General features: G+C 34.3%; 1 protein-coding gene across 1 annotated transcript; it reads right to left on the reverse strand.

Moving 5' to 3' along the window:
• Positions 1-3630: 3630 nt before the first annotated feature.
• On the reverse strand, positions 3631-15889 carry LOC117117870 (inactive carboxypeptidase-like protein X2). Its single transcript, XM_033262340.1, has 3 exons — positions 15414-15889; positions 14478-14619; positions 3631-3680 (listed from the first exon to the last, which is right to left on the reverse strand). The coding sequence occupies exons 1-3, from the start codon at positions 15780-15782 to the stop codon at positions 3631-3633; spliced, it is 561 nt and encodes a 186-aa protein (XP_033118231.1). The 5' UTR covers positions 15783-15889.
• Positions 15890-17012: the final 1123 nt, after the last annotated feature.

Consider the following 17012-nt stretch of genomic DNA (forward strand, 5'->3'; position numbering starts at 1 on the left):
ATTGTATACACAAACATTTAAAAAATACTTCCTCAAATAACAACCCTCAAAAACCTTCCTGAAAAAAAAGGATGGTATAGGAGGTAAGTAGACAGCAACGACAAAAGCGATAAACTTTAAATAGAAGCAGTAATGAATTAAAGATTAGCAAAACAAAAAACTTTTTTTTTTCTTTTTTGTCTTTAGAGCTGATATATGAAACATGTACGATTTGTATTGTAGTGATACACAGATAGGCATTACAGTATCATAATAGTGAGGTTATGGGAAATACAGATTTGCATTACAGTAAAATTATTTCAGATTATGAAAAGTAAAATATTGTACTATATATTTAGCACCTTCCCAGCAGACATATAGACATCGAAACAACATTGAAACAACGTCAAATGCCGACGTCGATGTAACGAGGAATCAACGTTGGATTTAAAAGGTGAATCGACGCCAAATATCGACGTTGGATCGACGTATCATATCAACGTTGTATGGACGTCAGGTATCAACGTTGAAACGACGTCAAATATCAACGTTGAACCAACGTCACGCGCCGACGTCGACAAGAGGTTGGATAAACGTTGGATTTGAAAGGTGAATCGGTGTCAAATATAAACAATGAACCAACGTCAAACGCCGACGTCGACAAGAGGCTGGATAAGCATTGTATTTGAAAGGTGAATCGACGTCAAATATCAACGCTGAACCAACGTCACGCGCCGACGTCGACAAGAGGTTAGATAAACGTTGGATTTGAAAGCTGAATCGGCGTCAAATATCAACGTTGAAACAACGGTGAATCGATGTCAAATATCGACTTTGACTCGACGTCAGATATCATGGTTGAAGCAACGTCCGCAAATCGACGTCGACACATAGTTGGTTTAACGTTTGTTTTGAATGGTTGATCGACTTAAATATCGACGTTGGATTAGCGTAAAACATCAACGTTAAATCGACGTTGACAAGATGGTAGACAAAGCTGGATACCAGGTATTAGCGTTGAAACAACCTCATTCATCGACGTCGATACGACCTTGAATTTGTGAATAAAAAATGTTGTTAAATTCAAGTCATATTTAAAAACAAATGTCAGCAATAAAAACAAACTATTACCAGATTTGCAGTTTAAACATTTATTCAGAAGCACACAATAATACATAGACAGTGTCATCTATACTTTTTCAAGTGTCCATTCAAGCTACTAAACTTTGACTATCTACGTCTTTAAAGGAAAAAAAATGCCACCATTAAAATTATATTCTCAATACAATTAAAATATGAAAGTACTGTATACCATTGTACTTTATAATTCATTGTGTTCCACATATGATAAAATGTGCCTGTATTACTAGACAACCATGTCCAGAAGTATTTTTTTAAAATTTAATAGATCTTACCAAACCCATTATACACTTAGTTTATAAAAATATTAAATGGAAATTTTGAATTGAAATTCGGTTGTTTGTTATGCCTGTATTCACGTTAAAATTTACAAGTTTAGCAACGAATGGTAAGATCCCTTTTTAGTCCAATTTGGAAAATAAAATAAAACCAAACTGACTAATTTGCATAATTTGAAGTTACCAGCTTATAAAATGAAAAATTTAAGTCCATAATTAATTTGGCAACATTAGTTATTAAATTTGAATTAAACTTAATATAAAAAAAATATCCCCATCAATTTTAAACAGTTGAACATTATATTGTGAATAAAAATAGAAATTACAGCTTGAAACTTACTGTAACTCTAGATAAAAGCAAATTATTAAAGATGTACAATCAGGCATTGATGAAATCAATAACAAAGTTGTTAAATTTTCTATTTACCCTATCCTTTTCCTACTTTTACATATCTTCAAAATCTTCCTCACTTGCGGAGTGTTTCTGAACAGCATGAAAATTGCAAAAGTCACACCTATTTACACACCAGAATTCGTGACATCCTTCACCTTCCTCTACCCAAACTTACTTTACTCCAACACAATATTCGATATAATGGTTCCAAACTTTTTATTGAACTAGCTCCCCTTGAAATTATATCGGCCCTTTCCAGGAAAATTTCTGTCATCAGTCAAAAAGACAGGAAATACCTCAAATTTACATAAAATTATAAATAGTTTATTTAAAATGATCAAACAAAAATATTAATTATGCATTTAATGTGTCCATGCGTAAATTTAATAGTCATATTTTTGTTGAAATTGACCTTAAGATTCGAGCAACCCATAGTTGCACTCAAGGCAAATTAATGATGCTACGGAAATATTTTATTTACAGTGGATATTTGAAGACTAAATGTATACAAAATAGGCCTACATGCGATGTTTTATAAGTGCTTTTGGGCTAACTCATTTGTTAAACATCCTGCTCATGGGCTTTCTGTTGTTGGGTGAGGTGTACGTTAAGTGACATATATTTGCACTAAAGGCAAATTGATGGTAGGATGGAAATATTGTATTTATTCTTATTCTATCTTTATTGTCAAACCCAGACTGCAAACTACGATCCATCGTGTGGTTGGACAGCAACTCAAAAGCGAACCTAACCACTATTGCGTGAGCATGATATACTTAACCACCCCGGCTTAAAAATACAATGTTTAAAAAAAAAAAAAAAATCATGTTTTTACAAGACTTTTTTTTTGTAGAAAAATATGATTTGAGAATTTGGCGTTGAGTAAGATTTGTAAACTACTTAATTTATTATACAAAGTCTTCAGAAATATACATAGGTAAAATGAATTAATTTAAGCATTTTAAACGATTTTTTTTGTTATTTTTTCATATATAGGCAACACCAGATAAGCCGTTGATATCAGTACACAATTTTCTTGTAGAACCCCTAGTACAATCCAAGTATAATTGAAAAGTATTAAGTATATGACGTTTAAGTGCCCACATAAATGAATGGATAGATTCTAAAATAAGTGAGTTTTTAAATTCGTGGGTAATTTTTCCGAAAGTCTCGGAAATTGATGGATAACAGAATAGTGGAGACAATTGGTTCTGGCATATTGATGCATGAATCGAAGGTTTTCAGGGTGACGTTTATTAACAAAGGTAAAATTACGTACACAACAGTCAATAAGACACTTACAAATACATGTAATTGAAATAAAGTCCCTTCTTAAAGAAAGTGTAGGCCATAGGAGTGCAAGGCGCGCTTCATAGGGCATACTCCACTGGCTTTGCTTTAGAACAAGACGCGTTGCTCTGTGCTGCAACACTTCAATGCGGTCTATATTTTTTGGTGTGTGGAAACCATGAGGGAACATATTTCATGATCATGACATATTACATAACACATTTCATGATCGGTAGAACAAGTGCCCTTTCAAGAGCAAAATTGGCAGCGAAGAAGTAAACGATTGAAGAGGAAGGTAAGGCATGTGGTGAACAGGGCAAAACGATTTTTTTTAGAACGAGAATGCATGATTTTGGCTCTTCCAACATTAAGTTGTATCTTGATGAGAGTGCAGTATGAATGAAGCAAATTAAGGTCTGCAATAGATATTAATTTCGTCGTTATGTTTTGTAGATGACTTTTCTTTTCATTTTTTCTTTCTTTTTTTATTTAGAATTCACGAACAATCACATACAATAATAAATAAAATAACATAAAGAAATTATGGGATTAAAACACAATAAAGTACCCAAACGGCCGACTTATTTCCATTGTGGTTCCTGAAACACAAACACAAAAAATAGATACAGTATTATAAGTTTAAACTCTTTATAATAAACCACTTGTCTCTGGAAGATAATAATTATTTATCCCACCCCACTGTCCCTATTTGATAATATTGAATACAGATGTAACTTCAATTTTTTTTAAAAGATTGGTATACTATTACTTTCCTGAATTGGATTAGGTAGCAAGTTCCAAGGGCAAATGGTTTTAGACGAAAAAGTGGATTTAAAATTGTTACCCTGTTTATCTCTAAAAATTAAAAAAAGAAGCAAATCTTGTGTTATAATTATGTATATTAAATCCCTTCTTTCAAATATTCTGGATCAGTGGCGGCTCTAGGATATACTTTCTAGAGGGGCTAAGCTGTCCGACAGGGGGACTTGAGATCGTAGGCCTGAGCTTGGGGAATTGAAGGGGCTGAGACAGTGTTCCCCTCCAAATGAGATTTTTTAAGAATATTAACCTATGGATGGCCGGAAATGGCACTCTCAGACTGTGACAGACACGTGTTGGCTTGGTGTGGGCCTATTTTTATATTTTTTATGGTCTGACTGCCCAACGAGCTCTGTCCGACGTGGGTGGGTGGGGCTTGACCTATCAGGTGGGGGACTTAAGCCCCGCTGCCGCCACTGTTCTGGACATGCATCATTCAAAGTTCTAAACACATAATTTAACTTAATTTGTGCTACGCGGAGATGACAGTGTCATCAGTAAAAGAGTGCACACTGTGACTGAAGACAAAAGGGAAGGGGTTAAGTTGTCGCACAAGCCAGTTTTGATTAAATGAGCTATATAATATGGGGGCTTAAAAAATTGCCTACAAATCCAAAATTGTTTTTCATTATAGATCAACAGTCTTATTATTCATGTCCCTTAGGGCCAAAGTATTAGTTCTGGAAGTGGTCAACAAATCGTTTATTTAACGTTATATTGATAGTTAATTCTATTAAACAATGTATGGACAAATAATTTTGAAAAGCAATTACTCAAAATCATTGAGAACGCTACCTCGGAGAATCCCAGACGTTATATAGATGACACTACTCTTCCACCTCCATAATCCATCTTCAGACATTTCCTTGGATATTTCAATTGGTCAAAAGTTTATTTTAAGTGCAACATGAGGGACAAGTTTGTCAAATGACGGCGTAATCTAAGAACACGACTTCAATTCTTAGTGGTAGGTTTATTAAGAGCATTCCAGGCATGGGTAAGTTTGTTATGTTTAGTGGCACATGAGTGTGAAGGGGAAAAAACCATGTTGAGCATCAGATACAGGAAAATTCAGAAGTAAATTATTAGAAATAACAAAATAAAAGATTTTTTTTAAATGAGGTTAAGGTAATAGGTCTGTAATTAGAAATAAGCGACCTATCTCCAGAATTGTAGGCAGGTGTTATGTGAGCGATCTTCCATGCATGGGAAAGAATCCCTTCATTCAAAGACAAGGTAAAAAGTTTGGGAAATGGGATGAGAAAAGAGATGGGAAATGAATTCAGAGGCAGATTTAAGAATTAGGGGTGAATGAAGTCAGCCTGCAGATTTATTAGGATATACCTTTTTAACAGATTCAATGCCAAAGTCAACATTACAGAGAGCGGGAATTGGAACATTGCAAGGAACAGGGTCAGTTAGGTGTTATGATCACTTCCGGTACTAAGGTTTCTATCTTCATCAATTGTATGCTGGCATAATTAATATTCGTAGAGCACATCATGTAATCAATTGTGCTTTTTTGTTAACCTCTGCACCACCGTGCCCTCACAAAATATAGTGCAATTTAAGGTTGTCATATTTGAATTATCTCTGAAGTTTAGTAGGCCTTTACCATTGTTGTTAGTATCAAGGTCACCATTACTTATTTCTTGACCAATGTGACCATTAAAATCCCCCCCCCCCCCGAGCACAATTGAAACCCCTAATTGTTAACATTTTCGGGGGCTTGCCCCCCCCCCCCACGGGGCCACTTTCGGAACATTTTAATCGAAGCTCGACCACGCTCACATTGCTTTCGTCGAGTAAATCTGACCCCTCGTGAGGATTGTGAGTGGTCACGCTGGTCGCCACTTATCTAAATTTTGAAATATGATACGATTTTCCCTACTTGGCGTTCGATGCCAAGTTAGAGCGTTCTATTTTGTCATGGTTAGAGCCAGATAAACAGCCAGCCAGCTCCAAGGCCGTCGACGTCACCCGGTAGAAAGGCTTGTTTAATAACGTCTACTGTATTTTACGAACCTAGTACCAAGGGGTATTCGTAAACAAAATTATTTTCGCTAGCATTCTCCCATTTAACAAAATATTATTTTATTTCTCATTAAAACGTCTGTATACTTTATGGACCTTTCTGTCGTGTTATAGAAAAATATACATTATCCCTTTGAAAAACATACCCAATTGGACTTTTCGTTTATATACAATATGAATAGAAGTATAGGCCTATATTTATATCGTAAGCATATATAAGGAGTTATTCTGTACCTTTTTTAGGTACAGAATAACTCCTTTGGAGTTAAAATAACTCCTTCAAAATAACAGTGTATATATAATCATGAAAGGAAGGTAAATACAGTGTTAGCATAAAGGACATAATAATACATCGTGTAGTATAGTTCTTATCGAATGTAGTCCTGTAAATAAATGAATAAAGAAATTGTGTTATAAAATACCTCTTGCGGGGCTCGAACCTGTGATATCTCGCTGTCAAGGCGAGCGTCATAACCGTTAGACCACGGAGGCTTCATGGTTGAACAGATTCAAATACCACCAGATACACCCTATTACACAATAATTACTGCTAGAAACAAATAGTTTAGTGTCTAAAAACGATTATTGGCCCATGTTAAAGAACATTTACTTGATTCGTTCCAATCTGCTTACAAAAAGCACTTCATAGCGCTGAAACAGCCTTACTTAAAGTAAGCAACGACATCCTACGTGCAATGGATGATGGCAAACATACTGCTTTAGTTCTATTAGATTTAGGTGCAGCTTTCGACACTGTTTTGCTTCGTAGATTAAGTAAGCACATTGGAGTCAAAGGTCGTGCACTCGAATGGTTTCGATCTTATCTGACAAACAGACGTCATCATGTATGTATAGGGGACGCTTTCTCCCAGGAAAGTTCCTTCAATTTTTCTGTTCCTCAAGGATCTGTTCTTGGGCCACAATGGTTCACAATTCATACCCTACCTATTCAGGATATAATTTGCAAATATAACTTTTCCTACCATGTTTATGCTGACGATACTCATATTTACCTCCATGACGCAACTTAACCGCTCTCTAGAATCGCTCGAAAATTGCATTTCTGAGTTACGTGTTTGGATGAAGCAAAATTTTCCAAAATTGAATGATGACAAAACTGAATACATACTTCTTGTGTCACGCCAACAGTTGGAAAAACTTACACTGAGTAATTTAGCTTTTTGGGAAACCCTAATAGGCTCTGCTGCGCAGATGAGAAATCTTGGTGTTACTATGGATGCTAATATGACAATGAGTAGACATATTTCAAATATCATTTCAACATCTTCATTCTATTTACGTAACATTAGAAGAATTAGGAAATACATTGACAATGCAGCTGCTGAACAACTTGTTCACTCATTTGTTACTTCACGCCATGACATGGGTAACTCGCACTTGTATGGACTTCCACATAAACAAATCCAACGGCTTCAACTCATTTAAAATGCTGCAGCACGTGTAGTTATCCAAGTCATCCAAGAACTCACATATAACAAATACTCTGAAATCATTACATTGGCTCCCGGTACAACACCGCAATGTTTTTAAGATATTATTAATAGTTTTTAAATGTATAAATCAGGGGCGGATACAGGATTTAGCAAAAGTAAAGATGGACGACCAGCCATGGTACGAAGCACCGAGGGCAGGCGGCTGATCCAGCCTGCCAGAAAAGGGGGTGGGGCGCAATCTGCGAGCTAAGCGATCAGCCTTAGGCTGGGGGTGAGGGGGTGCGCCTAGGACCCCTGGCAGGGTTGAGAAGCAGAGCCCCTGGTGGGGGTGCAAGGGGGCGAAGCCCAGCACATTTCAGGAATATGAGGTTGTATTGAGTCGATTTTGACTATCTAGCATGGTAGTTTTCAGTAACAAATAAAAAAAAAAATAGGTGTATGGCTTTTAAAAGAAATTTTAATATACAGGGTACCTGCAATATGCAACTATGACATGTGTCATTATTAATTCATCTACTCACAGCTGTGGGATTTAGTGCCTCTCGAACATCTCAAAAATAATCAAAGGCTCATAAATGTACACCATTTCAAAAGAGAAATTTCACTTCTAGAAAACATGATAAGTTTCTCAGCAACATTGAGCATAAAAATCCCAAAATCAGTAAAAAGGGAAACTAATATCCAAAATCCTTTAAAAAAAGTCCTCAAACATCAAAACTTGCTACTGTATATTAACATTGAGTAAATTACAAGTGTTCTATTTCTGACAAAAGTGGATTTATGAATAGCACTCTCCTATGGTGTTTTTGGTAGGAAAAGAAGACTTAAATACTGTGGGTGTAATTTTTTCTTTGAAAAAAAATAGGGGGGGGGGGGGGGGGGTTGGCGTACGCCCCTTACGCGCCACACCCCCACCCCTTAAATCTGCCACAGAAAATAGGCCTAGGCCCTAGGTTTAGGTAGGCCTACTTTACTTTCATGTTAATTAGAGACAACAGGATTATACAGTTTCATACAATATGTCTTGTAAATTACACAATATGATTAAACCAGGTACTGTACTTGAAAACAATAAGGAAGCAAAACTTACACGTCAAAGGTGTCAAATGTTGTCTACACAAAAACTGTACTTTATTAAAAGAGTAAGTCTACTGAAGCGGTGTCGTCAATGGAGATGTGCACACATATCAGTGTACTGTGGTCACTGTGCATTGGGTTGTCTGACAGCACATACCTGCTGACCTCAATAGAGAGTGATTGATGCACAAAGGTTTCCATGTGGGTGCATCTGCGCTTAAACTGTCTTTGTAGCTATGCATTGCGCGATGTGACATAGAATCAACCTTTCTATGGAATTGTGTATCCATTCAATTATCTCAAAAAAATTATCTTCAAAAAAAAAATTGTTTTTGGTGATATAAGTTGGGGGGGGGGGCGTCGCAGGCGCCCCCTGTATATTGGTTCATGACTATGTTGCTGACATGGTTCGGCCTTATATTACTGGGCGTAACTTGCGCTCTTGTGACAAACTTTTTCTACACCAACCAAAGTCATATCACTCTTACGGTGATCGAGCTTTTAGTATTGCTGCTCCTCGTCTTTGGAACGCTTTGCCTTGCTCCGTCAAACACATTAAATCTTTAAATTTGTTTTAAAAAACTTTAAAATTGCATCTCTTCACCGACGCATATAAAGATCCTTGATGTTTCTCTGTTGAATTTATATTAATCAAAAAAAAAATATGATACTACTTTTTCTCTGTCGACGCAATATTGCTCCTTTTTCATTGCACGGTAGTGGAACCCTGGGCTTATCCTGGGGTGGAAAGTGCTGATGCTCAACGTACTGCCTTTGAGTATCTGCGCATACTTATATGGGGAGCAACACCGCCTCGATAGGATAATTGGTATGCGGATTCTGCTCGAAATTCTTCTGGAATTCATTTGGATTTTCACCGAGGCGTATAGACTACCTTGATGTTTCTCTGTTGAATTTATATTTTTTACAAAACAAAAATATAATTAAAAAAAAAAACATGATGCCACTTTTCTCTGTCGACGCAATGTTGCTCCTTTTGCAGTGCACGGTAGTGGAGCCCTTAGCTTATCCTGGGGTGGAAGGTGCTGATGCTCAACATACTGCTTTTGAGTATCTGCGTGGGGAGCAACATTGCCTCGATGGGATAATTGGTATACGGATTGTGCTTGAAATTCTTCTGGGAATTATATGGATCTTGTGGTTTAATTGACTATGCGCCTTCAGCACTATTGGTGGAGATGTGCGCTTTATAAATCTTTATTATTATTGTTGTTGTTGTTTCATATAATATAAATAAAGGTAGGCGTTAACACTCTTAAATGCTTATATAATAATCATTAAAGGAACGAAAATAAGTGTTAGAATAAAGGACGTAATAATACACGATGTATTATTACGTCAACGAATGTAGTCCTGTAAATAAATGAATAAAGTAATTGTGTAATAAAATGCTTTCTGGCGGGATTCGAACCTGCGACCTCTTGCTGTCAAGGCGAGCGTCATAACCATTAGACCACGGAGGCTTCATGGTTGAACAGATTCAAATACCACCAGATACACTCCATTACACATAATTACGGCTAGAAACATTATTTTTATTGCTATACATACTGTGTCTAATCATACGGACATTTTACATTTACAATCCATTAATTTTTACACTGTTTTGACTGCCAAGGCCTATTTAAGAGCTTTTGGCATACGCCGTAGCATTCATTCACGCATAAGCCCTGAAGCTTACTAGGTACACCACTGAACTATGTTTCACCATTCACAAGGGGCGGTCGAGCATGCATAATTATGTGTATCAGTTCACAAAACTGACCTAAAATAGCGCCCTTTATAATTTCTGCCTTAACTGTATGAAAAAAAAAATAAAAAACATAATTTCTCAGCCAATAGGCCACCTAGGCCTACGATACCTGAAATACACGTTACATTCACCTTCCTTGTATGCAGGTCAAACAGTTGATATTTAAAAAGCTGACACTCTAGATGTATTGTTTGATTGGTATTTTAAAATGGAATATGGACTCGTCATCGCGCGTATTTGCAAAATATTAAAAAAAAAAATTGTCGCGATGTACATTCGTCATTCCTGTATATAATTAAGGCAGTATGGCATGACGTTGAGAGATCACTATAAGAACGCGATGCAGGAGAAGTGGATGTGTACTTACACAATAGCTAGCATACGCAAAACAATTTACTTATCGTGTTTATCAGTTGATTATGTAATAGAAAACGGCGGTATCGCGGGGTTATAACTTTTGATGTTCGGTTCGAGATGTTTTCATGTAATTTCACTGCTTCCTGTTTTATCAATTATAAATATTATTTACAGGCTCTTCAAATTTTAAATTACTATCAACAAGTACAATATCAATGACAAATCACAACCACTTTATTTCTTATTCGACCCCTTTCGGGGTATGAGAGAACATTATTTCTCATGCGAACATACAAAATAATCGGTCAGCTTACACTGCATGACTAATAAAGTTAACAATAACAATAATAAAGCTAAGTAAAAACAATAATTATTATAGCCAAACAAACACGATATCTTGTGAATAAATTGAGCAAGTTTTGAGAGCTGTTTTTTGATCTGGTATTAAATAATTAGTGCACTGTATCTAGTGTAATGATATTTTTTAATACATTCTTAATTAGTGTAGGGCAAACAAATAAATAATGGAATTATTTCCGGTATTATTTTGATTACACAGAGTACAATTTGTAGCTTGATCATTACACCTACAAAGATCAGATACGAGATCACACTTAAAAGGATCTATGATTTTCACACTTTCTATTTGTGTTAACTTCGTGCAGCCATTCCTGTTTTGAGATATCACTCAATCGGAGATTAATATGCCTACTATTTGCTATCAACTTTTTATTGAAGTTATCAAAGTTATCATAGTCATAGTGTCTTTTATTTTACAATCCGTTAGGACATTTATAAACTCTGGTCTTGTAAAAAGCCTCGATCTAGTTTTTGGAATCCCCAGACTTCAAAACCATATACTAATTATAGGCAAAACAAGCTGGTCAAACCATAGAGAAAATAGAACTGTTCTTTTTTCTCTATGGTCAAACAGTTCACACTGAATGCTTAACGGTAGACTTAATTGTTTATTGAGTTATCACGCTGTATATTGCTCTGTGTTACTTGCTTATCAATGGCTTTTTAAAATTTTCCATTAAAATTAAATGTTGTACCTAAATAGACATAATCATCTATAATTTCTATTTTTTTTTATCTCCAAACATAAAAATTGGAGTATTTTGAACCCTACCATGGAACCCTTGAAAAAATTATAATTGTTGTTTAACTCGTATTGACTGTGAGCTTCCACATGTCGCAGTAATCATACTTAATACCGTACTTTCTAGAGTTCTGAGTGACTTTCGGACATAATAATTGTATCATCTGCATACAATAGCACATATAGTCTGAGGAATTCTTCCACATCATCATCACTTAAGACATTATTAAATTCATTATCTAAGTGATCCAAACTTTTATAATAACGACTAACAAAAAAATTCGAAGTCATTAAGATAAATAGCAAATAAAAGCGGAGATAATTTTTTCCTTGGTGCACTCCAACATTACATGAGAAAAATTCGGATATCACACCAATCTGTTTGACACATAACTTCGTGTTAGCAGACAAATTATAAAAGACATGAATGACTTTACCATTTATACCACATAATAATATTAGTCTACTCTATAGAGATAATAGGTCAACCAGGTCAAACACTAAGTTGTAATCGATAAACGTGCAATACAACCGCTTATGTTTCTTTAAGTATAATTCAAGTATGGAACGGAGTACAAACATATTATCATTAGTGGAGTAAATGTCCCTAAATCCTACTTGCTCTTCACCAAGTATACCTACACCAACATTATATTCTATTGTTTACACTTTGGACATTTCTGGAATGTCACCCAATCTTACCAACTGACCAATTAGGGCCAGGAATACGAACGTGCTTACAAACACGACGTTGTCCAATAAACGCACGTGTTTTTGCATGTTTCACGTTGTCGTTTTGTTGAGCCTTAGCCACAATATTTATGTGCTGGAGCATAGCATTCTAATCTATGATGTATTATGAAAATAATTCTATTTTCACGATTATATTAAACAAAATCACATTTTCAATTTACAAAATACTTCAATTAAATCTACATTAAAATACATTCATTCAAACCGTTAGTATGTTGAATAAAATACATATTACTAAGAATAAAATTATCCATTTATCGCTTTAATGCATATATAAATAGCATTATATAAAAAAAATAGACCTATAAATTAATACAAGAAAGCATATGTATACTTTATATTCCCCACAATTAACTAGAAAATTTCAAATTACAGTACAAATAAATTAGTTTACACCATCGCCAATTAGTGAGGGAGGAAGAGCACAGTGAACAATAGATTTGATTATACAGTTTTCAGCACAAAATCTACTCACAAAATTGCGTATATATTTTATCCAGTCTACATAGCATGAAGGGATGTTATTGAATAAAGTTACAGGCTCCAACATTAAATAAATATTAGTAGTTCTTTTTTAATGACCCAAAGGTAATTATGACTAAGTATTTCTGATAGAGCCTCACTAAAGTAATTTATATAGTCATAGAGGAACCGTTTACGCAATAATTACGTCCTAAACATTTAATTTCTGCGGAACACTTTGAAGATGTCCTACATAAAGCGTTAGCTCTGACTAAGAAAGTCCTATACTTTTGCTTAATACCAAAATCATCCAGTACAAATTACAAACACGAACCACTTTATGAGTTCCAATAAAAACAACGAACGAATTTGTACTAAAATTACTACACCCACAGTTTCATTTAGTCAAGACTTTATCGGTTTTTGAAGAATGATGATTGTTGCAACAAATACAAAGCATGCATTATCTAAGAAATTTAATAAACATTTCTGGAATGATCAAAGTTAGCGACTGACTAATAAGGACAAGGCGGATATACGTATATCCATGAACACGCGTACGTTTAAATCTTTCAAATCCTAGCAACAATATCCGAGGGAAAGGCCAAGTTTAACCATTATACTGAAAGGCAACAAAATAGTCATTGTTACTGCAGGTATAAATATGGCATTCTCCATCGTATTTGAAATACTTGCATCCTAGCGCCCTCATGCACTTCACAGCGCATCTAATGCAACTTCTTTTCGAGTTTTTGTTCGTTACAGAACATTGTAGATTGTTACGAAAAGACTTGTAATAAGTGGAGCGTCCACCCAGCTCTGAGAACACCGGACCTACACAAAACAAATTTACAGTGGTATAATAAATAAAATTAGGCCTACTTATACTGTAAGACTGTCTTAATTCTTCATATCGATTTATTTTTACTAATTCGTAACGTCTGATTACCAAAACAAGCTGTGATTCAGACGAAAGACAATTGAATATATTGTAATAAACGTTTAAGACATATTAACATTTGAATAATACTTTTGCATTTTAATAATTCATTAGTATTCATAAACAATAATTTCAACATCATTTACCGTAAATTATAATCACAATATAATGCCATAATTGTCATTAAGACCTGTTTATACATGCAACGATAACGATAAAATGCTAAAAAGGAATTGTTCATAGAAAATTTTGATAACGATTTATCGTGTTTATAATAACAAAATAGTATGACAAATGTTGAAATGGCGCCATAATTATGGAAAGACGATAAAACCGAAGTAGTAACGACGATTGTATCGTTTTTCCATGAATATGACATTATTTGAATTGATTTGTTAAAATGTGTTTTATCGCATACACAATAATTCGTTATAGAATCGTGCCGGTGTTAAATACTTCTCTTATTTTTTTTGTTATGTATATTTATGAACACTTTAATACTTTTAGCTTTTTATTGTTTTCTATGGAAATATAAACAGACATTTATTATCATTATCATTGTCATTGCCATTATTACTACTCAATTTTTAAATTAAATCTAATTGGTATATTATTTTTATTTACCTGCTGAGCATCCAAGAACCTCAAATCGTAAACTTATATGGCGATTCCAGTCAACTGGATGAATACGGACGAATTGGGCGTAGACAGGGTCAGGGAATATGTTTGTCACGTTAGTGTCTTGATCTGAATTTCCAACAAACCTCTATAAATATCACATAATCTTATGATTAACATTGCGTTCTCAGCACATTATTCGAATATAACCAGAGGTGTAACTACCTGTGGTTCAGCATGCGATTCGATGAACCGGGGCCTTAAGGTTCAAGGTTCCCATGGTCAGGAGCCCTACCCCATAAAAATGAAATAGTATAAAACAAAATCATCGGACCAACTAAATAAAAAATATATATATATGATGATAACAGGCCTTATATAAATCTGTATGTTTACTAGTCAGATGGATGAATACGGACAAATTGCTCGAAGAAAGGTTCAAAGAAAATGTTTTCCAACAAAATTTTATCACATAATCTAAAGGTAAACTTTAAGTTCTAAACACATACAAGATACAAGAAATTTTATTTGTCTTCAAAATTATATAGAAATTTTTAAATACACGATATTTCCTAAAACATGTAACAGACAACTTGCAAAAAAACAGAATGACAAATATAAAACATTATATACTGTACAAAAGAAAACGAAATAGCAGATATAAATATCACAATATTATCATTTTATTTATTTATTTATTTTTTTATTTGTTTGTTTGTTTGTTTGTCTGTCTGTCGGTCTGTCGTTCTGTCGGTCTATGTGTATGTCTGTCTATCTATCTATCTACCATCTATTTATTTATTTATTTATGTTCTTGTTAATTTTCAAATTTTAATTTTTAGGATATTATTTTGATATAACATACAAGTGATTACTCTCAATAAAAAAGGAAAAAATAATATATGTAAATATATTTGGAAAAAAACATTTATTGACACTTACAGTTACTTGACAATCTGATTTCCTGATTGGTTGAAGCAGGTTACCATCGACACTGTAAAAAATCTCATAAGACGTCACCCAATTTGGCCAGCTTTTCTCGTTGCGGCCTTGTGTGATTACTCCATGTACCTTATGCAGTTTGCCGAGGTCAACTTGAATCCACTGGTGTTGGTCATTGATTTTTGAACGCCATGCTCCTCTCCCCCAACTATCTCTTTCAATGTTCAGTCGTCCACGATGTGCCCCAACCTGAGATTTATGTTCACTTGATGCGGATAGCTGTTCATCAGGAATAGTCCCATCTTCAACACCAAGAGGATCGATGCACAACTCTGAGATAGAATTATTACAATTATAGTTATGACACATTTGCTGAAAATTTTCGAAAATGTTCGTATTTCAGTAAAGATTTAAAACAAATTGAAAGAAAATGTTATTATTTAATATATGGTATAATTTGAATTTTATAAAATCTGTGTATTATGATTGTTCACATGATACCCTGTTTTCCGTTAACTGTTCCGCATATATTAATCTGAATCTTTATTTTATTACATTGATTTTTAGTTTCCAAGTTTATACATGTTTTACAATTTCTGTGAAAACATTCCATTTTGGACTTGGACGAACTTTATTTAAAAGTGAATCAAAGTTTTGTATATTTTATTTGATTATGATTATGAAAAATTTAAAAAATAGGCTTATCTACTAGTATTATACAATGAAATATTTTTAAAAATCACAATATTTTTGCTCTATGGTTTTAAATACGGTTTGTTTTGAGCAAATAAACGCTACCCGTATCTGTGGATAAAGGAAAACGATGAAACATTGCTGATTTTTTTTCTTGGTTTTTGCCTCCAAAAATTCTTATATTGATTCAATGAAGTTTTATAAGCTAAAAAAATGTTTCTAATTACATTACATACAAGACTAGGCTATTCATAAGTACACTTGTTTTTTTTTTATGAAAAATCGGCAAATACACTAGTGATTTACAACGTACGAAAACTTTTGCTTTTTGCGGTATTATTTTCAAAGGGCTCTAACACCGCATAGGATTAGTCATTTAGTTTATATAAATTATACGACTACTCGACATTTTATTGGCTTTCGAAGTACCTAAAAATTAGTTTGATTTGATAAATGTTCTGACCGGCTCGTCATTTTTTGTTGAACTGTTCAATCCCGATGGAATCTTTGGGAGTCCTCTAGTTTTAACAGGACTCGAGTCATTGTTTTGCTAGTGTTCTGTCCGAATAATTGTAATTATCAGTTTTGATGGTTTACAAATTAGAAATATGTATCTTATAACTTCAAATTGCTTTCAACCAGTTAATATAATAATATTAAATAATTGTTTATAAACAATCCCGCTATTCTTGTCTATCCAAGTACATCAATCCCTGAATTGCCGACTTTTTGCTCTATACAATCGCTAAGCCTTGTCTAGCAGCGTGGCCACTCCCAATTTTTGATATACCCAATGACTGGGTCGAAATTACCCAAGATTCAGCAAAATTTGCCCAAAATTACCCAAGCTTCCTAAAAATGCATTGAAATTTGAAAAAAACCCCCGTGTTTTTCGCATGTATAGTT

This window comes from Anneissia japonica, unplaced genomic scaffold, assembly GCF_011630105.1.
Source record: "Anneissia japonica isolate Jap-2015-1 unplaced genomic scaffold, ASM1163010v1 scaffold415_len114518_cov173, whole genome shotgun sequence".
Lineage (NCBI taxonomy): Eukaryota > Metazoa > Echinodermata > Crinoidea > Comatulida > Comatulidae > Anneissia > Anneissia japonica.

Excerpts from the sequence above, each read along its gene's own strand:
- LOC117117870 (XM_033262340.1), bottom strand. The coding sequence starts at position 15,782 with ATGTGTCATAACTATAATTGTAATAATTCTATCTCAGAGTTGTGCATC. Across the intron at positions 14,620-15,413 it reads AATCAGATTGTCAAGTAACT|AGGTTTGTTGGAAATTCAGA; the intron begins GTAAGTGTCAAT and ends TGATATTTATAG. Across the intron at positions 3,681-14,477 it reads GGTTCTTGGATGCTCAGCAG|GAACCACAATGGAAATAAGT; the intron begins GTAAATAAAAAT and ends TTTGTGTTTCAG.